Source organism: Molothrus ater, chromosome 11 (genome assembly GCF_012460135.2).
Source record: "Molothrus ater isolate BHLD 08-10-18 breed brown headed cowbird chromosome 11, BPBGC_Mater_1.1, whole genome shotgun sequence".
NCBI lineage: Eukaryota > Metazoa > Chordata > Aves > Passeriformes > Icteridae > Molothrus > Molothrus ater.
The window spans coordinates 13,837,860-13,863,181 of NC_050488.2; the positions used below are offsets into that span (position 1 = coordinate 13,837,860).

Sequence of the window (25,322 nt, forward strand, 5' to 3'; positions counted from 1 at the left end):
ACAATATAATTAAAAGGTAAATTAGCCATAATAGCATGGACTAAAACACTTCTTACAGTAACTAACAGTCAATTGAAACCATGTACTTTGGTTTCTAGGGTTGTCAATGATTAAGTTGAAAGGACAGAATAAAGCCTGTATCCATTCATCCTGGGACAGTAATGTGTTCTGGGAAGTTAAACATGAGGAGCAGCAGTGTGCAAGCCAGCCATCATTAAAATCAGTGGAGGAGACTAAGCAGGATTAAGGAAAGCCAAAGGAAATATTCTAGAGATGAAAAGTTTATGGATGAATTATGAATGTGGTGATACAAACGCTATGGGTCCTACTCCAAGGTGCCAGTAAGAGTTTTGTGCCTGCTGGGAGAGGACTTTGTTTAGGCTGAGCTGCAGTGAGCAGCCATGACCTGGTGACCTGCCTGCAAACGTGGGTTTTAGTAGTAATGCAATCATGGTGATGTTTTTAGTGCAACTGAAGGACCTGGTAGCCAGTAAGGTTTAGAAATCCCAGGGTGTTCATTGCATAAGCAACAGAAAGTGCTGGGAAAGTAAATATGTGATATACATAAATGTGGTAAAATGGCATAATTAAGATGGGGACTTTTGGAGACTTTCTCCAGGGTGTTATTTATTAACACTGGGGTGTCTTCTTCTGCCAAGGGGTAAATAATACTCTGGACAGAGGCACAGATAACAGACTGCAGCTAGTCTTGTCTCCTTGCAGCCTTCTTTGCATTGATGAAAGGCAACCAGCCCAGCTTTAATAGCAGAGGAATGTGAAGTTATGCCTTACTGGCTGCTGGGGGGAGCCTGTGGTTTAGTAATTTGCTGTTAGGATTTGGAGAGATGAGCCTCAGAGGGTAGGAGAGCGTGGATACCCACCCTCTGCTCTCAACCCCATCTGAGTTTTGGCACAGCCAAACCCAGGCCAGGTGGAGCTGGAGGATGTGCTCAGTCCCCTTCTCATTGACAGCTTCAGTGTCCCAAAGCCTTGGCTGTGTCCTGGACTGGAGGGGAGGGATGAAGACTTCAAGAAGACAAAAATAGCTGAGGTATATTGGCAAGGGGGAAGCTTTTCTGTAACAGTCTCCTTTTGCTATGCTTCTGCATTGTGAAGATATAGGAATCCACCATTACAACAGCTTTCCAGAGTATTAAAAACCATTTAGAATGCTATGTGTTAAGAAAAGCCATTTGCAGATCATCAGCTCTCACAGCATCAGACCTCCTTTTCCACTGCTGTGTTTTTCACCATCTTAGCTTAATCTTCCTCTTCTATTAACGTTATATTGGCCAGCTGGGAACATGTACAGCTGAGGAAACAGTCACCATCAACATAAAAAGGTTAATTAAAATGATTAACCTCCCCAACAATTCCCTTATGGAAAAATCCTATAGAATTTAATAGAAAATGATACATTTACTATGTAGTATTTAAACTGTCAGAGAAAATTCCTTAGCAGGGAGGTAATTCCCTATTAAATTCTATAACTTCTCAGAGTATTCTCCACAGAACCTTATTGGATTAATCTGTATTAAATTCTACAGCATTTGGCATAAATTTTTCAATGCCAGTAACTTCCAAAAAATTTTTATAGTGATGCAGGGATGTAGGGTTTGATGTGAGGCTTTTCAGAAGCAGACAGGGTATTTTTTAGTAGGAGTGACCAGTAACAGTACAGCAGTGATGCTGTATGATTTCTAAATGAAAATATAGATAAAGCAAAATTACATTAAATCAAGCTAACATGTAAATATCGCTGCTCTTCCAGCCATGACTTAGGCTGATGTGATCCTGCCTATTGTGTTATCTGAAATCCCTTGCTTACTGGAGCTGACAGGCAGAATTAGGGGAAGAGCACACTTTAATATGGGTTTTTTTATTCGATAGAAGTGGAACTATGAAAATTCCATTAGGGCCAGCTGAGAGTTTTGCTTGATTCATCTTTGTCTTTGCTCAGCTCATCTCCTTGAGCACAGTATGTTTCTCCCTGTGGAGGGTTGGGAAGAGAGAGAGAAGCAATTGTTATTTGAGAGTGTCACATGGATATAAAAGCTATAAAACATACAAGGTTTTAGTATACTTTGCACTTTTAAAATGTAAATGTTGGGGAAGATATCAAAATTGCTATGCAAGTCCTTGGTGAAATGTCTGCATAATGCTGAACTCCTACATCTGCTGTTTGTATAGCATTTCTTGTGATAATTTTTCTCTGTCACTTAGCTCGTGATCTTTGTAGCAGCTGTGAGCTCCTAATGACTTTGCCTCTTAGGTTCTATACTGTTATTTTTAAAGTCTGAAGTACAAAGTAATTTGGCACTTCCTCACATATCCTGGGGGGAAATTGGTTCTGTTTGGTGCAATTTCTGAGAGTCACAAAAGATTTGAATAAATATAATTTCTTCCACAACTTCGTAAACTTCAAATTTTAATTTTTTTTTAAACTATGTCTTTAAATGAAGAATATTTATGCTAGTGATAAAAAGAGTGTTCTCTTTTTCAGGAGGATTATGGTTAACAGATACTAAAAAGGTGTATCTTGGAACTGAAAAGACTCCTGAGTGCTTCAGTTTGTAGGGCAGTCTCTGATGGGTGTAGCTCTCTAGGAGAGTGGCTGCTTCACTTTAGTGTCAAAAAAAGGACCCTCCATTTCCTCATTTCAACAGCTCTGTATTCTGTTGTTGAACAGAGGAAGGGGTGGGTTAAGAACTTAAAAATTCCAAGGGAATTGGATATTTAACCTACAGCCCCAGCTAGACAGACATCTGCATCTCTGGCTTCATGAGCACCCTCTGCTTTGTAAATGCACATGGATGCAACCTTCTCTTCACTGGATCAGGGCTGTTAATCAGCATCCAGGCAGTGGTATTTAAAGCCCTCATTGTTATCTTCAGAGATCTCTTTTATTTATGCTTTACAAAAGGCATCTCTCTGCAGAGAACTAGCAAAAGGTCAGTGCCAAACTTAAATGTCAGAAACCCCATTTTGAGAGGTTATAAGCAGATAAGTTGTCCAGCCATCAAAAGTCTTCTGTTGAAATGGTTTTTGTTCTTAGTTTGTTACACTGCACCGCATCTGAGGGACCCTATCGTAACTCCCCAAGGAGGGAGAGAGTGAGGCATGGCAGGAGATGCAGAAGGTGATGGACTGGTGGTCAGAGGGGACAGCTGGGTGCTCAGGGTGCTCTCAGCTGGGTGCTCAGGGTGCTCATCTGTCCCCAAGCCTGTGGAGAGGAGCATGACCAGGGGCAGCTGACACAGCTTAGTGTGAGACCACACCATACAGGACAATACTGAAAGACTCTGTGTTTAACCCAGCAACTAAAATACTGATACTTTGAACACGGTTTCTATGAGCTGTTGCAAAAGGAGAGAAAGCTCAGGTTTTTTTTTTTGGACTGACAAATTTCCCATGTGAATAATCTTTCTGCCTAGGAAGTGCAGCGCTGTACGGCTGACATGAACATCACTGCAGAGCATTCCAACCACCCCGACAACAAGCACAAGAACAGATACATCAACATCCTGGCCTGTAAGTAAGCACTGGCCTAAGCACAATGAATTACCCAAAAGGGCACTCTCCTCTTGCAGGGTGTGTGTGTGACTAGGACAGGCAGGTGGCCCAGGGTACATTATTACATAGGGTGTAATAAATATGTGAAAGTGTGCCTGGGAGATCCTTTCCCTGTTAAAGGCAGTGAATGTTTTCACTTCTCTGGGGCCAGGATTTCACTCCAGCTTTTGTTTTGAAATGTTTCACAGTTTGAATGTCCAAGCATAGTTGTAGAAGTTTGGTATGAAATTTTGCAGAGGAATAACTGGGATAAATCAGAGCTCTCCTGCCTGCTAATGCCTGAAAACTGGACTAGGGGAAGTGCATGGAGGAGCAAAGAGTTTTACTGATGATTCCTGGGATTACCCTACAGTCCCAAAGGTGCTAAATCTTACACAGTGTATCTGCTGCATTTCAAACTGCTTTAGCTCTGTGTAGGATTTGGACAAATAGTGATCTTTGTAGCACAGAGCAGGCTTTGCCTGTATCCCTCTGAGAACTGCAAATCTGGACTCTGCTCTAGAATGCAAATTATCTGGAATGGAAGTGCAGTAACTTTTTCCCTGTTGTTCTCTTATGTGGAATGGATGGCAGATGCAACTGTCACTGTGGTTTAGGAACAGACATGGAGAGCCCACTGGTAAAAAGTTCACAATGTTCATAAACGTTGCAGTAAATCTTGAATGCTTTTGATGGCATAGGAAGGAAATGCATACCTCTAACAGATTTTCAGTAGTAATCAAGGTACTGGTTGAGGACCAATTCCCAGTCCCGTGAAAGACTTGCTGTGTGGCCTTGGGCAAAGGCATTCATTGAGCTTGTCCCAGCTCTGATTTTAGACATAGAAATCTCATCTCTCTAGGTACAGAGATATGACATTGAAGGAGAATTGAAGCAGGCATTTCAGTCCTCCAGATTATCACTGGAGGATCCTCTCTCTCCATTGGTCCTCAAGGAAGGCAAATGAAACCAGTCTTTATGCTTGAAGTTGGCTCACATGTCTCATCTCTGCATGATCTGGAAGCATCTCACAGCCCAGTGCTTCTGCCTAGGAGCAGGACTATGATTTTTTTCCTGCTTTAAGGTGGAATCAAGCATTTGAGTGAAACAAAAAGAGGAGCTAAAGATCACAGCCTCAAGTCTGTCCTCATGGTGTGATGATGGTGGTGAAGGAGTGAGGACATTCACTGAGCTCCCAGAGCCAGCAGAGCTGTCTGAGCCCAGCACTGAGGGGAGGATAATGAGCTGAGCCAAGCAGAAGCAGCGTTTCACAGCCCTGTGGGGTGCCCTGGCTCTTTGAATCTCACTACCCTGAGTGATGTAGATGATTCTAGAAATTGTGCTCCTGAGGCTCCAGTGCCCTTTAAAGAGGAGCTGTCCCAGCATGAGCCACGTACTTTAAGGGATGTGAAGGCTGCAAACCTGCACATGAGCACACGACCAAGAACAGATACTCCCATCTCCCTCTTGACTCCAGTCCAAGGCCAGTCTCTTCTGTGTATTAGTAAGGGCAGCCCTGATACCCAGGAAATGCAGTTCTGCAGCATGTTTCCCTAATGTTTCTCTGCTCTGTTTTTTATCCTGCAGATGATCACAGCAGGGTGAAGCTAAGGCCTTTACCAGGGAAAGATTCTAAGCACAGTGACTACATTAATGCTAATTATGTCGATGTAAGTTGTTTTAATGGTTTTTATCTGCTCTACCTTTGAATCCTTCCACAGGAAGGAAGTATTGTCACTTGTGATGAGATTGCATTTTCCAAGTTCACCTGATAATTTTGCAATAAATTCCTCACTGTTCTGAATTAGAAAAGCACCTTTCTTGTTACCTCTAAAATATTAATTTTTCTGCCATGATACTGCTTTCATCTCACTTAGCATTATGGTTTTCTTTGAAGGGTTACAACAAAGCAAAAGCCTACATTGCTACCCAGGGACCTTTAAAGTCTACCTTTGAAGATTTCTGGAGGATGATTTGGGAACAAAATACAGGAATCATTGTCATGATCACGAACCTTGTTGAAAAAGGAAGAGTAAGAGATTTTCTCCTTTATTAGCAGTTGCTCCTTAACACTTCCCCAAATCACCTGGGCAGAATTTGTTTTAAATGGCTTGGGGTGATATGTACTGGTGCATAACACATAAGTAACACAACACAGGGACACATCCTATTGTATTTGTGGAGTGCCCAATGAAGGAAGGAATGATGACTCTAACTCCATGTTCTCAGAAGGCTAATTTATTATTTTATGACACTATAATATAGTAAAGAATGCAATACTAAACTATACTAAAAAAATACAGAAAGATGCTAAAAAGATAATAATGAAAACTCCTGATTCTCTCCAGAGTCCCGACACAGCTTAGCCCCAATTGGCCAATGAGTGAAAACAATTCACACCAGAAACCAATGAAACAATCACCTGTGGATAAACTATCTCCAAACACATTCCACATGTGAGCAAAACAAAGGAGAAGCAAATGAGATACAATTGTTTTCCTTTTTCTCTGAGGCTTCTCAGCTTCCCAGGAGAAAAATCCTGGGCGAAGCGATTTTTCAGAAAATGTGAACGCCACAACATCCTGAGCCATGATTTTTTTTCAAAAAGCTCTAGACACAATTAAAAGCAGCAGCTCAGGCCCTTACCCAACTCACCCATCTGTGTCTGTGTTCAGAGGAAGTGTGATCAGTACTGGCCCACGGAGAACAGCGAGGAGTACGGCAACATCATCGTCACGCTCAAGAGCACAAACGTCCACGCCTGCTACACCGTGCGCCGCTTCACCGTCAGGAACACCAAGATGAAAAAGGTGAGCCAAAACTTCACTGCTCCCATCCAGGCATCTTCTGGCTTGGGTAGGATGCAAGGCGCACCAGAGCAAAACTCAACATTTGCATAGGCAGCCTGGAGAGGCAGGTGGGTGGGAAATAAGTAAGTAAAGACAGGATTACAAGGAACATGTTGCTAAGGTTTAGCCTGTATTTCTTCTTCTCAAGTGCACTGCAGCTTTGGTGTCCTTGTAATTGCTGTTATTAGCTCTTCCCACATGTATTTTTCCTCAAACTCTGTCTCCACCCATCAGCAGGCAGAGCTGCAGGTTTCTTCTCTCAGAGTCCAGCACTTTTGCAGCTGAGCAAGCCAGAAGGGACTGACGATATTTTTATGCTTCTTTTCCCTCCTCTCTCTCTTGTCTCTGCGCGCCGTTGGTACCCAGGGTCAGAAGGGGAACCCCAAAGGGCGGCAGAACGAGAGGACTGTCATTCAGTACCACTACACCCAGTGGCCTGACATGGGCGTGCCCGAGTACGCCCTGCCCGTGCTCACCTTCGTCAGGAGATCCTCGGCAGCCAGAGCCCCGGACATGGGACCAGTGGTGGTGCACTGCAGGTATGGTGCCTGTGACCAACCACCCAAGTCAAGCACAGAGCACAGTGTGTGCCCTTCGTGCCACCTAACACGAACACTGCAGGTTACTAACACAGCAGCAGTGTGTCAGCCCATGGGGTGCGGGTAGACACAAGCGCTACTTTGCCTGCCTCTTAAAACAGCCCCAAAGCAAAAGCTTCCCAGTTGATCCAGGGTTTTGCTATAGCCATGATCCTGAACTTCTGAACTACATTGCACTGGAATTGGAAAGCTCCTTGGTCAAAGGTTGTTTGTAGCCTGCCAGTTCAGTGCATGGACAGGGCAGGATCACCTCTGCTGGGAACCAGCATGGACACCTGGGAATGCAATTGCCAATGAACCACACTCACCCTCACCAGCACTTGCAGTCACAGCAATAGATCAGTCAATATACTGGTTCAGGGATGTGGTGTTCATCACTGTGTGTGAGGGGGCTGCACAGCACTGTATCAAGGAGGAGAGGATGATGGGGGTTACAGTTCCTTCCTCAGCAGAAATGGAGATCTCTGAAGAGCTCCCATCTTTCTTGGGCCCAGGACTGCCCTCATTCACTGTAAGAAGTTCTGGCTTTACAGGATTAGCCCCCTTTTATACTTTCCCAAAGTGCTGGTACCACTTTCATTTCCAGCCCCACTGTGCAGCTTAAGTTTACCTCAAGGTTGAAGGCAGCTTAAGTTTACCTCAAGGTTGAAGGCAGTTCTGGCTTTACAGGATTAGCCCCCTTTTATACTTTCCCAAAGTGCTGGTACCACTTTCATTTCCAGCCCCACTGTGCAGCTTAAGTTTACCTCAAGGTTGAAGGCAGCCAGAGCCATCTCACAGCCTGGAGTGACCTTGGCAATGCAGCATAGCAGCAGCTTGGCAAAGGGTGGACCTCTGTATGGCTTCATCCAGCCAACACCAGTAACTAAAGCAGTGGAAACAGGAGCCAAGTGTGAACAGCCAGAGTGTGAAGTCCAGGACCACAGCAGCCTTATCCTCTTGCTGCTGGCACAGGTGTGATGGCTTGTATTGTGTTCAGCCTCTCTTGAAGCACAGAAATACCCACAGAAGGGAGGAATTATATACCTGGTAATATTTCCAGAAACCCAAAATATTTTGCTGGGAAACTTTAATGGTTGAAGCTAGGAGGAAAAGGGAAGCCCATGAACAGGAATATGTGTATATTTGCTTAGTTCTGTTCTAGCTACTTCTGCATTTGCTTTCATCTGTCTATATTTCATGGGTTTCTCTTATGTTCTCTGTAGTGCTGGTGTTGGCAGAACTGGTACCTACATTGTGATAGACAGTATGCTGCAGCAGATAAAAGACAAAAGCACAGTTAATGTCCTGGGTTTCCTGAAACATATCAGGACGCAGCGCAACTACCTCGTCCAGACAGAGGTAAAAAATGCACTGGGGTTGAATTCAAAGCCTTGTTCATTTTTGCATTGTAATCAAAAAGAGAGTAGATTTTTCCAATTACTTCCCTGTAAAAATTGATTATATTACTGATATTTTTCTGCACTGGAATATCTCTCTCTTTTTAGACCAGAAACTTCAGATTTTGGTTTTGGCTTATTCAGAGTTGTATGTGCTACATTTATAAATATTTATTCTGAATTTGGCAGTATTGGCACGAGTGGCTTGTTTTGCACACCCTTTCCTTTAATGTGCACTGCTCCTCAGACAAAGACATCCATTTGAGTTATTTCAAATGTCCACCTGACATGCTGATGTTTTTCTAGGAGCAGTACATTTTTATTCATGATGCCTTGTTGGAAGCCATCCTTGGGAAGGAGACTGAAGTGTCTGCAAACCAGCTGCACAGTTATGTTAACAGCATCCTCATTCCTGGCATAGGGGGGAAGACACGGCTAGAAAAGCAGTTCAAGGTAAGGCTAAAGCACTGCCATCCAGAGGCACCTTATGTTCCTACCCTTTTATATGGCCTGTCTTCACTGTCCATTGTCATGGCTAAGGAACCAAACCAGAAAACTTGACCAGCACAGCACAACATCTTGAGAGGTTCAGTCCTATAGAGTCCTAGCTGCACTGCTGGAAATCAGTGCTCATGCTCTTCAGTCAGAGGTGAGAAGAGGGACAGGGACACTGGCTGGGACTGTGCTGCTGGTCTCCCTGTCCCCAAAGGGCCTTGGATGTTCCCAAGTCTGTGGTTAGCTTGGCTGGAAGTCTTCCCCCAAACTGTGCCTCTCATGCATACAAATATGGGGAAAGACAAGGGATGAGGTTCCTTGCACCCCCTACTATTTCATCAGTGTAGATAAGGAATTACAAATGTTTTAAGACCAGGAAACACAATATGCCTTTCTCATTGCTAATCATGATGCTTGTTGTGTTTTCTGCTATGCCATAGCTGCTTCCTTCATGGTCAAAGTAATTTCTTTTTCCCAGATCTCTTATTTGAAACCTGAGATTTTCTGACTGCACTTTATTTGAATACATTGTAAAATATTTTGTGAGAGTTTGTATCATAAGGAGACACATGACATCTGTTTTCACAGCTAAACTCCCTCAGTTAATAACTACCCAATAACTACCCAAGGAACTGAAGCTGTTAAATTACACCAGGTGCAAAGCTATTCAAAAAATGAATCGGAATTCACTTGTAGGAATCTCAGTATTTCTCCATCAGTCAAGACATTCCAGATGCTTAATTACTAAATTAAAGGAACAAGTACAAGAGCACGCACGCCCACAGAAAATGCAGGAGGAGGCAAAGATTGGTTGTTTTAAAAAGTGTTGCACTTTTACAAACAATTCTAAATTATATGTATAAATTATATGTTTTCTGATGACTCGTGCCAAAGTTTAAAAACCCTAAGTGCCATTTTCAGAAATTACTTTCTCTGACAACATTGCACAGTTATTTAGAATCCCCATAACTTCTAATGGGGCTTATGCCAGTGCACAGATGAGTTGAGTGCTATCTTGTTTAGAGTGCATTTCAAACTGGGATGTGACCAGCAACAATTATTAGATCTTTCTCTTGTTTCTGTTGCTGCCACAGAGCTGGCAGAAAATAACTTGTGCTCATGCCCCAGTAGAGCAATTTACATTCAACCATCTTAGAGTGAAATGACACTGAGTATCAAGGTGTGAGTGCAGGAGATGTGAAAGCCACCTTTGCTCTCTTTGCTCTGGCAGAGTTTCCCCATGTACTGGGGGAGTATTCAAATACAAATCTGCCTTTCTTTGTGCCTCTAGGCAGCCCAGAATGAACATGGCAGACCAGAGAATGTAGCCCATGGCCTCAGATCTCAGATGCCAGTGTGGTGGGTTCCCCAAAGGCCTGACAGAAAGAGACATTCTTCAGGAATGGTCTGGCTATTATTTTGGGAAAAAAATAAAATGCAATATTAAAATTTTGTTGCTCTGTTTTGCTAGCTTTTATTCCTCAAGCCCTGCTTCTAACTAAAGATATCTGAAATTCTGTGGAATATATTCTCAAAGATAATAAAACATAGTGTTCTGTGAAAATACATTTTGATGGAACTTCAGATGCAGGATGTTGCAAAGCTGAGAGCTGCAGAGATCTTTTTATCTATTAAACATGTTGTATGAAAAGGATGATTTCCATTGGAAACTTGAGTACTTTAAACAAGTTTTAACAATGCAGTTTATTCTTCGACTAATGCATCTTTGCAGGAGTTGGCAAAGAAACCTTTCTTCATTTAGAGCGCTCTGAGGGCTGACTTGCTACTTTATTCTCTTTCAGCTGGTTACACAGTGTAATGCAAAATACGTGGAATGCTTCAGTGCTCAGAAAGACTGCAACAAAGAGAAGAACAGGAACTCATCAGTTGTGCCATGTAAGATCACATCTTTGGTTTGATTACTGCCTAGCATAACTTTTTGTACCGAATTCTCCCGGTGTTATGCATGAAAAGACATAGCCACTAGGAAGGGGAAATGTAATCTTTTGTTCAGCCCAAGCTGTCTTGTCTTTCAGTATTACCCTGATGAAACAGAACAAAAGGAAATAGTTGCAGTGTCAGCCAGATATACTGTCCAAGTGAAATGTTAATTTGAAGTGCTTCAGAATTTGAATAATTAGATAGGGGATAAATCTATGGAATACTGAGAGATTACTTTGATACCAGCTCCCAGCTCTGGTGAGATCTCCCAGAGTGATTGGCACTAGTTGTTTGTAATTCAGCTACTGCACTGGTTTCTCTGTGTGAGCCACCCCAGATTTAAGGGTATTTAGTGCCTGAGGACACAGTTTCACAGTCATTAAAATGGAATCTGTGTGTGGCTGTCAAGCAATATGAACTTGCACCAGACCAAGCATGGGCACAATGTCATCCCCATCATATAATCCAGAGTACAGACACAGAGGACAGATGATAGCCAAGCTAGCCAAGATAGTGGCACAGATACAGTCCATCATGAAGTTTGTTAATAAAAGGGGAAGTCATCAGAATACATGAAAACAGATGGGAACACACCAGAAATAGGCTGTGTGATCTGGCCCTTTGTGTCATGCAGCTGCACTGATTTCAGTTTGGCTTTTGGGGGCTGCCAGAGGGTTTGAGGGTGATGTTGAACCCAGCCCTCAAACACAGGGAAGCATGGATCAGCAGAAGAGCACCCACTTCTGGGAGGTTCCCCATTAGGGAAGATGTTTGTCTCTGGAGGTTCTCTCACCCTGTGAAAGATGGCAGTGCTGCAGAGTGGTAGGGAAAACAAAATAAATCAGCTGGGTTTGTGTGCTGCTGGAGACAAATGGAGCACTACACACAAGAATTACCCAAAATCCCCTGTTATCACTACATATACTGTTATTTGGTAATTCAGCCTGCTGTGAAAATCTTTGCTATAGTAAAATTTGATTCCTGAAATTACTTTGTCCTTGTGGGAATATTGTGCAACATTCTCTTTTATATCCTGTGTTAGCAGGCAGTGCTTTAATGCAGTTAAAGTGCTGGCCTGCTCCTGTGGGAGATGGGAGCTGCACACTGTTTGCTTTGTTAACGGCTGAGAAATTCTTACTTTCTGCACTGTGCCATGATCAAACTTTGATCTTTTTTTTCTCTGTGTTTGTTTTTTGTTGTTTTTTTCTTATTGTTATAGCTGAGCGTGCTAGAGTGGGCTTGGCACCACTGCCTGGAATGAAGGGAACAGATTACATTAATGCCTCTTATATCATGGTGAGGAAGCCAACACCTAATTACAAAGTAAAATCAATTCTAAGGTGCTAAATACCAGATGCCTGTAATTGTCTTAATTCTGTATGTAATGGCTGTGTATTAACAGATGAGATTTTAACACCTTCCCCATAATGTAAAGCTATTCACCGTGTTTTATTAAAGATTTTTGCCTAAAAAAATTAATTACAAGATGTATTTAGATGGAATGTGTATTTCTGTGAGATACAGTCAAATAGATACTGGGATTTAAAGTAAATTAAAGCAGTAGGGACTCTGTAGAATTGAAATAGAGTTAAGAAAATATAGTCCGTGTGAAAATATTGTGGTGTGAAATGAAATAGGGTCATTACATGTCCCCAGAAATTAAATCAATGCTTTAAAAGTATGGGAGGCAGTAAGTAACTGTGTGTTTGTTTTGCTGCCAAAGGGCTACTACAGGAGTAACGAGTTCATCATAACCCAACATCCACTGCCACATACAACTAAAGATTTCTGGCGAATGATCTGGGACCACAATGCACAGATCATCGTCATGCTGCCGGACAACCAGAGCCTGGTGAGTTCCTGTGTCTCTCCCTGCATGGTGCCACTGTCACAGCCCAGCTGGGCACAGCACAGGGTCACTCAGCAAAGCCAATTTTTGAGCCACCTACTCAAACTTTGCCATAAGCTGGTTACAGACAAGATAAGTTCGATGATGTAGGGGCTGTTCTTTTGCTGTTGCTTTTGCACTCACCTGTGGACATCCAGGGCTGGGGGGACCCCAGTGCTCACAGATAGCACAGCACACCAGTGCTGTCAGCATCTGCAAGGCTCCTGAGGGCTGCCTGGCAGGATGCAAGCACTGAGAGTATGGAGAGGCTGGGGTTATGGGTAAGGACTTTGAGAGGAGCAGAAATGCAAGGTAGGGACAGGAGGATAAATGCTGTGAGCTTAAGCCTCAGGCCGTGCAAGAGGAGGAGTGCAAGGCTCCACATGCCATTTTTAATGAAAGCAAAAAGCAAACAAGTATGTTAATTTAAGTGGAAATAATGAGTCAGACAGAGAGATAGAATAAGGAGACACAGGTGAAGTGCTAATCACTACTTCCAGATTTACTAGCACGTCTCAAGAGGGCGTGTTGAAAAGGATTAGGAGCTAATCGGTTCGTTTCTTCATGCACGCATCACTGAGGTGAACAGACAATTGTAGCTGAAAGTGGAAGAGAAACCACCTTCATTACAGCAGGAAAATAGCAGTCATGAGGGGCTACTAAAGAGGCAGCAGTCAATATGCTGCTTGTGTGTGGGGATGAAAGGGAGTGCAGCACTGCAAGGAGTGCTCAGAGACATTCAATCAGATCAGAAAGTGCTTATGAAATGAAAGTATTTCAGGTGGAAATGAAGAGGTTGATCTTGTCTTCACATGTACATGAAATAGCTCTGCAGAACTGCCGTGATCAAAGGGTAAAGGTGGAATGCTGGGCTCAGCCACAGTGCTTTCACCCTCACCATGCCCAGGTGGAGGTGGCCAGGAAGGCAGTGGCACCTGGCCTTGGTTCAGTGGTCAGTGTGGGATGTGTTGGCCAGCAAGAAGGGGTGGCACGGGATTCAGACAGCACCAAAGTGCTGGATGTGCAGTGCCAAAGGACAAGACAATAATGGAAGATACCTGTATGAGGACCTGTCAGGTGGCAGGACAGGTCCCTTGCCTGGCACTCAGCCATATTACTCTGCTTCCCAGTACTTCTGGTCAGAATTGTAAGGATGTAAAACCTTGTCACATATTCAGAATGAACACTGACAGCACAAACCTCAACAGTATCTTGTGTATCAGAGCTGCTGACCCACAGAAATACATTTGGTTTAAGAGGCATGTACAAGGCCATGGCAGGATGACATCAGTTCATAGTTCATGTTTGCTCATGAGTGAGAGATGGGATGTCCAGAGACATGGGTTGGCTCTGTGCATGTGACCAGGGCAACTTCTGTGCTCATGCTGCAAGGACATAGACCTTGGAAGCCAGGAGAAGAAACAGACTTTGCATGTAGGTGGTGACAGACCATAATTTCCTTTTTCTGCAGCACATTAGGAATTCACAGTTATTTTTTAAAGAAGGGCTTTCACAGCTGTGTTAAGGAACAGCTTTGACTTACATCCTGCCAGTAGGCTACTTCAGCACTGAACTTCTTCCAGCCTTCCCAGTCTCACTGAGGCTTTACAGTGTCCCTTCAGTCGAGGTGTTTTGCTGGAGAACTTGCATTAAGTTTAGCCAGTGTTTTTTCAAGGCTAAGAATATTTGGGGTTTTCTCTTCCTCTTCACTCCTCTGCTCACTCCTAAAAATTCAAGCCCTACATAAGTATCCATCAATCTCCTACCTAGGCCTGATCCTCAGACCTTGAATTTTGGATTAGATCACAATAAACACAAATTAAAAATAACAAGTCATTAATTTTTAAAGGTCAATGAGTTTTTTCTAAACAATTATCTGACTTTCAAACAAAACTGTGTAGGCAGGAGGTCATAAAGCCAGGGATACAATACCAAGGTTAAGTATGAGTGAGCTAAGATAACCATTTCCCTATGAAACCAATTAAAAAGCAGATGTTACCTGTTTGAACACACAAAGGGAGGATCTGGCAGGTTTACTGCCTACTCTAATAGTAAATTTGTTTTAGACAGAAGTGTTTTTTAAAGGTCAGTTCCTGATCATCTCTATTTATCAAAGCAATTTTTTGATGCACTGGATTTTTCAGTTACACCAAGGTGTCTGAAAGGCTGCAGTAGTGTGTTCTTTCATTTCTCCAGGCAGAAGATGAGTTTGTGTACTGGCCAAGTCGTGAGGAATCCATGAACTGTGAGGCCTTTACTGTGACCCTTATCAGCAAAGACAGACTGTGCCTCTCTAATGAAGAGCAAATTATCATCCATGACTTTATCCTTGAAGCTACCCAGGTAAAGTAAACCTTCAGATGTGAGTCTTAGCTTTTCACCAAAATTATACTGATGCTATTTAAATACAGAAGAAGAAGAGTTCAGAAAATTTTGGAAAAGGATTTACTTGTAAATGCATGTGGATGCATGTTGCTCTCAGGGTAAAGATATTCTCATTGGCTCCTTCTCCCTCTCACATCTTCTACTTCCAGGTAGATTCCTGTAGCTAGTAAGGCTAGTATTAACTGTCTTGCTTGAAAGTGCAGACATGATTTTACCAAGGTGTATTGTCTTATTTCTGCTTACAAAATTCATCATTTATGGTTTAATTGTTTGGGGGTCTTAACTAATCATAAAAATGTAAGCATGTTTCTTTTGAATTATAAACCTGCTTCTAGTTTGTTATCTGGATTGCAGCTGGACTTTGCTGCAAGACATTTGTTTGCAAGCCCATTTAAATTTGACTTGCTTGCTCTTGCTTGACTTTTGAGCCATAAGGACTCTGAGAGAGGTTTGCTATGAGCCCTGAATTCAAAGACAAAATCTTTTATTGATTAAACATTCTGTCAAACTTGCATTATTTTAGGGTGTTCGCTGTTACAGCGATGCTGGAGCTGTGTGTCCTCTGTCTATGTAAACTGTTTGGAAGAAGAGAGTTCCCCTCCAGTTTGCAGTGAGGCTCTTTGCTCTCTGTCCCTGGGGGGCTGGCTGGGAAGGGGAGCTAATGCCAGGCTGGTTTGTCATTGCAGGATGACTACGTGCTGGAAGTCCGCCACTTTCAGTGTCCCAAATGGCCAAACCCTGACGCTCCCATAAGCAGTACCTTTGAACTTATCAATGTAATCAAGGAAGAGGCCTTAACAAGGGATGGCCCCACCATAGTTCATGATGAGTATGTCATCACTTTTCTCCCATTTGTGTGCAGATGTACACTCAGCTGAAAGACACTTGTTGGGACTGATGTCTGTTTCTGCATGGAGTACACGGGGTTTAATAGTCCAGGAGTAGGGGGGTTTAGTAATCCAGGGAATAGATTAAGAATATATCAACTTCCAAGGATGAGTTTTCAGTGGGCATCTGAGGCCAAATACATTTTGCTTAGTGTATTTTTTGTGTTGGTTACAATCTTATGTTCTTCTGCTCCTGGAAATATCCCAAGCAAATCCTGCAACCTGTTTCAGAAGCCAGCAGAGCTTTGATTTAGATAAGGCTCTAAGCAGCCTAATCTGGGCTGATGGAAACAACTTTCAAAACAGCCCAGGCTCCTCTCTACCAGCTCAGGTTTCATGTGCCATGTAAGACAGAACAAGCTTGGCTCAGCTGTGTCTCATGATGAGCAGCAGAAATATCCTGTGACAAAGGGCCCAGGTCTTCTAAAAGCAGATTTATTCTTCCTCCTTTTGCTTCCCAAAAAATATTCCAAGGAGCCCATAGAATGCCAAGTGGGAGGGAGGGGGCCCACTGACTCCAGGCCAGCATGCCCCAACACTTGCCTCTTTTGTAGCACATGGTGAGCATTGTCTCACCAGCTATGCTTGAACACCCAGTTATAAAGAGTGCTAAATACTGCATTGCATATTATTACTTGCACACATTATGGAGCTGCAGAATACCATCACAGTGAGGCTGGAGCCTGGGTCTGACCTGATTTCCTTGGAGGGAAAGAGCATTCCTGGAGTCATTCTGTGCTTAAAATCCCAAGGAAGCCCAACTTCTGACACTGCTCATGCTGTCCTAAGAGCGAGCACCAAGCTAGCACAAACTCCTGCTCCACCTGCAGCCCCCTGCACTGCAGCCCTTGCCACAGAACAGCATCAGTGGGAATGTTCTGGGAATCTTTGCAACAGCCTCACTGCCACGTTCTGGTGTGTCAGTGGTCAGAGCAGGCACTGTGCTGGTGTCCCAGGAGGACATTGATAGCCACTGGTGCTGCCAGAGCTTTCCCTGCAGACCCAGGTGTTGCTGCTGCAGCAGGTTTTCCCCAAATGACTCCTGCAAATGGTGCCCTGGGCTGCAGCAGGTAGTTTTTCTCCCACCACCTGGGCTGCAGCAGGTAGTTTTTCTCCCACCACCTCCTCCTGCCTTGCTTATGCAGACTTTAAGCTCTGCTGCCTTTCACCAGCACTGATTAATTCCAGGCTGTTTTTAATATTCATGCTTTGGGTAGTCTGAAGTGAAGTTTTGCTGCTCTTGCAGTATTTAAGATTATGTTTTACAAAATTAGAAACGTTATTGATTTGGGCATTTCATTGCTAGATGAAAAAAGAAAATCAAAATTGCATTCCAAGCAATGCTGAGTCATTCTTTCTGTACATTGCTTTTTTGGTTTATTTGTCATATTCAATGATTTTATCTTTACGCCTAATACATAATGTGGATTCTGCTTTTAATTGGAGTCTAAGGAAATGTAGCTGAAAATGAAAATTTCCCTTTGCTACATGCAACAGCTATATCACATAATCTACTAATAATTACAACTGCAGATTAATTCCAAATATATGAATTTGCAGATAACTAAATTTATGTGGTATTTAGGAAGTACATGGTGGGATGAACTTGCTAACATTTTTAAAAGTTCAGAAATTCCAACTTGAGACAGTTGTCAAGATTTTTAAATGTAACTGCCCAAGTGTAGGCAACTATGTAAAGATCTGCTGCATAATTTTCTGCAAGAAAAGTCTTCAGATTGTTGGGATCTGGAAATTACCAGCCCAAGTGAAAATTATGCTATTACACCCTCAGAAGGATTTAGTTCTGTCCTGTCAAGTACATTCACTGGGCACTTTGTCCACTGTCCCTGAAGATGAGTCACAGCCATCTGTTTGGTGCTGCTGCTTCTCCTCTAGACCTTACATCCAGTAGAGCACATCCACTGTGATCTGAGTTCTGTTTCCCATTTCTAGGTAAACTGAGCTTGAGTTTGCAAAAATCATATAAAATAAAGTCAGCAGATGTCTTGATTTCCATGGGAATGCTGTACAAATCCTAGTGGTAATTTTGCAGTACAAGATGGTATTGCAGCATTTGCTGATTATTTCAGTTTTCATCTAAAGCTCTCAAAGTGGCTTAGAGTGCAGGTCAGCACTGATGACCCTATTTACCAGTGGGAACATTTAAACACAGACTTTATCAGAGTTACAGAGCAGACCCTTCGCATTGCCAGGACAGAATTTCAGTCTCCTGAGTACTGAGAGAGCAGAGTGGAGGCTCCTCAGAAGCTGTTGGGTAGGGTCCTTCATGCTGTGCCTCACACCTGCACCTACAGCCTGAGCACGCCCCAGGCTTGCAGCAGTGAGGTTTCTACCTGACCAGTATCTCAAGGAAATCTCAAGGACTGATGTGTGCTCCTGAGGAATAACTGCTGCTTGGGATTTTATTACAGGACAACACAGCTCAACTCTTCAAAATCTGTAATGTCTCCTGGGTGCCTGGCTCAGGGATGTTGCCTTTACCGATGAATCAGACCTAGGCAGGACTTTGAGATGTGCCCCAATTACTTGTGAGCACCACAGAGCTGTGTTCATTTTCTGCAATTGTCAGATGTGGAGGTAGAGGCAAAGTCTCATTTCTTTCTAATCACTCATGTTTTGCTTGAGCTCCCACTAATGAATTTAAAATACACTCCACTGTAATGCAGATGCTCTCAGCCCATGTGGTGTGGGAGAACTGATTTCAGTGTTACGGTCTCCAGGCTGGGTATTTTGGAATGGCTCAAGTTCTGCTGCTGATACAGTTCTGTGTTTAATAGAGCAGATACCTGAGATGGTGTACGATCAAATTTCTTCTATGAACTAAAATGACAAAAAATTAGCCACTCTAAAACAAGCATTGAGTAAATACAAAGAGGAACTACAGTAATGAAATAAGATTATAACAACACTTTCATGACTCTGTGTCAGTGCCCTGGTGTGTTTCTGAGTAACCCTTCCTGTTGGTGTGGTTTTCCAGGTATGGAGCTGTGTCAGCAGGAACTCTCTGTGCCCTTACCACTCTGTCTCAGCAGCTGGAGAATGAAAATGCTGTCGATGTGTTCCAGGTGGCAAAGATGATAAATCTTATGCGGCCTGGAGTATTTACAGACATTGTAAGTCTTTTTGAATGGACTATAAATAGATGGTTTACAAGGTTTTCATCTGAGACCAAAAGTATGAACTAAAACATACATTGTGTATGTTATCAAGTCCCACAGCATCTGCTACCAAGCAGAATTTGCATTTGAACTTTTTTTGTGTAGTTGTCATTTTTTTTTAACCTCAAAGCCACACTATAAGTCTCTGATTTGCACTTAAACTTATTTCTCATACTTTGGAGGGAAGCATCATACAGGCAAGTCCTAGCACAGAAGGACCTTTCAGCTTGTCACCATCTGCCTGCCAGCCCTGTGAGCTAAGCTGTGCTCTTTAGATCTGGCACATTGTGATTTGAAGGGGTGCTCAGGGCAGGTGAAGCTGCAGGGACATGAGGCTCTGAGCTGTGGCCTCAGGTTCTGTCCTGCCCTCCTGAAGTGTTTAACAGTACATCATAAATTACATAATCCACCCAAAACTGGAGTTTGGGTTGACAGGGTTAAACTGGATGAACAGAGGTAATTGCTCTATTTCTTTGCTATGTGTTTGCTTCTGGTCATGAATGCCCATGACCTTCCCTGGAAATGCCAAATTAAAGTGCCACTCATTTATGTACACTCAAAGGATTGAAATAAGTTGTTCTTTCTTTTCCAGGAACAGTACCAGTTTCTTTATAAGGCAATGCTAAGCTTGGTCAGCACTAAGGAAAATGGAAATGGTCCCATGACACTGGACAAAAACGGTGCTGTGATGGCCAGTGACGAATCTGATCCTGCAGAAAGCATGGAGTCTCTTGTCTAATTGGAAACCTGAAAAGGCACTTAATTTGTAGAACTTCTGAAGACTGAGTGAACTTTTTTGAGGCCTTTTTTGCCAGACTCTAGGTTATACAATAACCCAATTACTTTTTTACACTGATAAAAGTTTTGATATTTATTTTTTGCCATTTTATGTCTTAATGGTATCCTACTGAGCATTTGCACCTCTGTTTATTTCACACAGTGAAACGCAATTTTATCTAGTTTGCACTATATGATCAGTGTTACTGCCTATAATATCCTAATACAAGACAAGCCCTGATGTGACATTCCATGACAACAAACATATGCTTTTTCTGTTTTGTTTAAATGCAGTGAAGTTTTGCTAACTACAGTGACCCTGGAATCTTAAATCTTGAATGCTAGGCCAGATGGATTCTTTCTACAACAGATACTGTACCCCTTCATACCATATTTATTATTTAGTGATCATGTCAAAGTTTTGGTAACGGTGTTCTGCATTCCAGTGGAGTGGATGAGCAGTGTTCATCCTTTCTTGACAAAATGTGGCAGGTGATTATTAGCTACAGTGAAGGTCCAACAGCCTTGTGGAGCTGAAACAATTATTTCTGTATTGTTTCAAATTGCTGTGTTGTACATTTACAGGCCTGAGACTTGCTTCACATGGAATATATTAATTACATACAAGATAATTATAAATTAGATGCAATTCATATGTGGGATGCAGTGATAAGTTTTGAATTTACAATTTCAAAGTTTCCCCATGTATTCAGGAAAATGTTGATTTTGGTTTTTAACCAGCCCTTGATGGGAAAGTATTTTGGTTTTATTTTCATCGGAGCCAATACAGTGAGAAATCTACGACAACCCAAAATCAGACCAGTTTTCAGATATATTAAAGGTAGCAATATTTTACATTACTAAGCTATTCAATATTTTAAACACATCTAATTTCCTTACTCTTTCTTGAATATGACCTCACACCTAATGGTATGTTACATGATGACAGGCGTTTCTTAATTTCATAACTGTTAGATGCCATTTTTACAGGTGTGTAATTTTCATACTTTAGTGCTAAAACATAAAGTACTGATCCATATTTACTGGTGAAGCAAACTAATAAAAAAACTACCTATAAAGTTACATTCTCCCTCTTTTTTTTTTGCTAGACTAATTCTTTAGCAAAACCTTAGTTTATTGTGTTTTCCCTCCCATGCCATAGAATGGTTTCCCCCAGATTATGTCAGTAATTATTGTTTGGAGCATTTAAGTTTACATCCTCACTGGCTCCCTCTTCCTTTGTATTTGGTTGCAATTCAACAAGGTCAGTCCCTGTTTAACGAAAGAAGTAAACACATGCTTAATTCTCTTGAAAGGTAGAATTAGTTGTGTCCTTTATAGCTTTGCTGAGTAGGGAGGGGTTCTTGAATCTGTCTGGAAAAGGAAATATGTGATTTCTGCCATCCTGACCCTTGCTGTACAGTTAAAGGCACTGTCCCTTATATGTGGCATTAATTTCTTCTAAACTACAGAAAACATGCATTGTAATTTTTCAGGACTTGTCAAAATACTACAACTTCTTTTTTTTTTTTTCATTTAAATGTAAACCTATTAGTTTCTACCAGTCCAGTCTTGCTGAAATCCAGACATTTGGCAAGGTTCTGTTTATTTTCACTCACAAGGAAGATGAAAGTAAAGTGCTTAAAAGGATATTGAGAGTAGATATGTTGGTTCAGAACCTCTTGAAATGCAAACTGATACAGCCTCACTGAGAGCACAGGAGCTGTACAAACTGGTATGTGCTAACATTTGGCCTTTTATCTTAATAAGAGAAAGATTCCAAGTATTCAAGGATTCATCAGCAACCTTTTACACAGTCACCTTTTACTTCTAAGTTTGTTGAATCCCTCCATCCAAGCAATCCCAGTAATTCCAAACAATTTAATAAGCCCATGGTTTCAGTAAGGCAATCCCATGCCCAGCAACAGCTAGTCCAAATACAATATCAGCAGAATGTTTCAAAAGATTGTAGTTTGCATCCCCATTGCACTGCATGGAGGTGGGAGTAAGTAGGAGTTAGGATGGCCCTCCAGTCACTACACCCCAGTAACAGAATGGTTTAAGTAAGTTCTCAAGTGCTGCTCCCAGCAAGGGCTGGAGGGTTTTGCTGAGTGGTTTTCTGGCCAGCCTGCATCAGCCTCAGAGGCTGCTGAGCCCCCCTGTGCCCCCAGTCCTGAGCCTGAACCCCATCAATGCCAGCTGGTAGCACAAAGGGACTCATGAGTTGGATCAGTTCAGTCTAGAAGTATTTTAAGTTTCTGGGGAGATGTAGGGAGAAGTTAGAAATTCAAACCTTGACAACTAAGTGACACAAAGATTACTGCAGGCATCAAAAGGGTGGTTTTGTTCAGTACTTTCAGGTGATTACTTTTCATTTCAGTGGCATGATGGAAGATAACTGTGGTTTGTGACACACTGCCTGAATACCCTTGGTTTAATCCCTTACCTTCTCACAAGATTTAAACATCAATGAATGAAGGCTGCGGGGGTTGAACTTTGGTAGATGCTTTGGAAATCCATGCATTTGCATTTTCCAACACCTGAAATACTTGTTTGGGGTTTAATCCATGGGGAAATTATATACACTGCTGTTCTATGAGTTCTCCATGGATTATTTTGTAAGGGAGCTCCAGCTGTAAGTTAAGTGCTGTGCTGACAGCCAGGTAGCCAATAGATAGTAGTGATGCATGAGGCTTGAAGGGGTGAAGCTAGAAATTGCTTGTGAGGGTCAGGATTAAGCACACAGAAGAGCCAAATCTATCCTCCTGTAAGCAGCTGCAGTTCTGCTCTCTTACACAGGTTTGCACCCTTTCCTTGGGACTGAGTGAGTGGCAGAAGGAGCAATGTCTGCTCAGAGATGGGCACTGATAAACCCTCCTGATGCTCCCACGAGTGTCCAGCCCCAGTCCTGCTCTGCAAATCACCACCTCTTGCTTTTGGGACCCCAACCCCTCGGCTGTACCCAGCTCCTGCCATTCAGTCAGGATGTCTTTCAAGTATCAAAGGTTCCCAGGCAATGTGCAGGTCTGCAAATTAAGAGAACCTGAGAAAATTCCTATATCAGAGTGTGGTCCTCAGCACCAGCCCTGAGAAATAAGGAGCAGAAGGACTGAAGCACACACATGTCTACATTTAGAAAATCCCATTTCTCCATGTCTTACACGTGTCCTGTGCCCACAGAGCGTGTGAAAGACGTGAACTGTGTCTTGAGACCATACGAGCAGCCAAGCTTTCCAAGTGGGAATGCTTGGAAAGCTTCTGTGTCATCTGAACATCTGAAATAGGTGGCAGGCTCAGAATCATCCTCCACATACTCCTGTGTGTGAGCTTGGCTTTGGTAGGAAGGTCTGGGGGAGCTGGTGGGACCACTCAGACCACTGAGTCCTCTGCAAGATCAGTGTCTAAAGAACATTCATTTTAAACAGCATTTGTCCTTAGTATTTCAGTGTCTGTTTCCAAATGCTAATTTAGAAACAGGGGAAAAGAAAAATCCAAACCCCTTAAACTTGTCCTTGTAAGTGACTGTTTCTGTACTGTGGGTCTGCTCTAGGTTAGTGGAGTCATTTACAGGATCTGCAAAATTTCACTTGTGTTTCCAGTTTCTGACTGCTCAAATTGCTTGAACACAGTGTGATACATTGGAACATTAGGAGAAGAATCTTTCTAATACAGCACAACTGCCTTCTCATTAATCTTTTTTAAAGCTGATGTATTTTATTTAAAAGCTAAAAAGTATAGATATGGATTCTACCAAAGATACATGCTACTAATTCTCAGCAAAACAAAACCAACTTAATTTAAAAAAAACTGTAGTTGTCTTGAAGATTTAGCAGTCTTTCTCAAATTCATGTCTTTTGACATCAGATCTTTTGTTCCGAAGTTTATGTTCAAATGGTGCCAGTGAACTTTTATATGAAGGGAAAATGCCTATTTGTTAATCTACTGCATTGCTTTTCTTCTTTTTCTTTTTCTCTCTTTTTTTTTTCAGATGTAATTCACTGTTACCCTTTGCTCTTCTTCTCCTTGTTGCCATTCTAACAATGTGAACTGCATTGGCTTCACTTATCAAAGGAGAAGAAATGCAAAAATAAGGAAAGAGAAGAACTGTAATAAAGAGATTTGGCCTCTACTTTGTCTTAGCTGTTAAACTGTTTTTAGTGTTTTTGTTAACTATTTGCAAAGGGAAGCATTTTCTACAGAGGATAATTAATTTCAAGAAAAATGTCTTGAGTTTTAAGAATAAACGTCTCCAAAAGAGGAGATAGTCAATTTTATACAATGTCACAACTCTCCAACATTTGGGGTAGTGACTTTTTTGTTTTGTTAGAACACTTGAGACTAGCAAGCAGCCATTGTTTCTAAAGACCGAAGCATTCATGTGTACTCCTGTTTTCTTTTCCTTCATTTTTAAAATAGCAATGTCATTAAAACTGTAAATATTTTGTTGCTTAGATAAGCATCTTCTGGGAACTTTGTATCTATGGTATATAATCATAGAATTTTATATTTTCATATAAAGCTAATTTTTTTCTAGTTTCACCTCCTTCCTAGTTCTGTGGTGGTTATGTGAATACAAACCTTCTGTGTTTCAAGGTAGTGAGATGCCATCATCACACTCCAAAAAAGATTTCCACACATGTCATTTCTTTGGGGCAGTGATTGTGAAAGTTGGATTTTTTTTTTTTTTTTTGATTCCACTGTCAGTGTGTGCAACAGGATTTAGACTTAGCCAGTCACTAGATACGTTTGTCTCATTGATCCATTCAGAAGAAAAATAAAAATGTGGTGTTTGGTTTGGGGAGAGGGTGGGAGGGAGTATTTTGAGGGAGACTTTTTGTTCATTTTGGGTTTTTGTTTGGGGGCTTTTTGTAACTTGAAGAATCTTCTTTTTGTTATGTTAAACTATATCAAATCATTCTATTATAGTGTTATTTAATATGTAAATTGTATTGCTATACATAAAATAAAGTATGGTTTTTGATGTATTTACAGACTTCTTACTTATTTGCATAGAGTACACACAAGGAACAGATGCTGGAGTCAGTATTTCATTGTCCCAGGCATGCAGGAATGATGAGATCCAAGGCCTGCTTTAATTAGATCTGAAATTTCCAAGCAGTACTCAGCTGGGAACTGCCGGTGACAGTGGAGTTCACTGTTCCCTTCTTAATTGTCTCCAGCTGTTAGATAACATAAATAACCCATCCCTTTCCACCAATGCTCCTCCCCAGACAACTGTGACCCATCAAAATCCCTTTTGGACAGGGGACTGTCTCCATTCTGAACAGGACCTCAGATCCTGAGCTTTCCTGCCAGCTCCTTTGACATTTCCTTCCTTCCATCTACTCTGCCTTACCAGCCTGGAGGAGCAGGGGCTTCCACCAAGCCACC

At 42.1% G+C, this 25,322-nt stretch overlaps 1 protein-coding gene across 1 annotated transcript in view; it reads left to right on the forward strand.

The window, feature by feature from the left end:
• Window positions 1-24,916, forward strand: part of PTPRG (protein tyrosine phosphatase receptor type G) — a 394,190-nt gene extending 369,274 nt beyond the window's left edge. Inside the window, exons 16-29 of the mRNA XM_036390782.2 lie at window positions 3,435-3,531; window positions 5,140-5,222; window positions 5,450-5,584; window positions 6,228-6,362; window positions 6,768-6,940; window positions 8,206-8,341; window positions 8,686-8,832; window positions 10,677-10,770; window positions 12,035-12,111; window positions 12,539-12,667; window positions 14,900-15,046; window positions 15,775-15,917; window positions 18,974-19,109; window positions 19,747-24,916. Of these exons, the coding sequence (XP_036246675.1) occupies window positions 3,435-3,531; window positions 5,140-5,222; window positions 5,450-5,584; window positions 6,228-6,362; window positions 6,768-6,940; window positions 8,206-8,341; window positions 8,686-8,832; window positions 10,677-10,770; window positions 12,035-12,111; window positions 12,539-12,667; window positions 14,900-15,046; window positions 15,775-15,917; window positions 18,974-19,109; window positions 19,747-19,893 (1,779 nt within the window). The 3' untranslated portion in view covers window positions 19,894-24,916. The remainder of the gene's footprint in view (window positions 1-3,434; window positions 3,532-5,139; window positions 5,223-5,449; window positions 5,585-6,227; window positions 6,363-6,767; window positions 6,941-8,205; window positions 8,342-8,685; window positions 8,833-10,676; window positions 10,771-12,034; window positions 12,112-12,538; window positions 12,668-14,899; window positions 15,047-15,774; window positions 15,918-18,973; window positions 19,110-19,746) is intronic.
• Window positions 24,917-25,322: the final 406 nt, after the last annotated feature.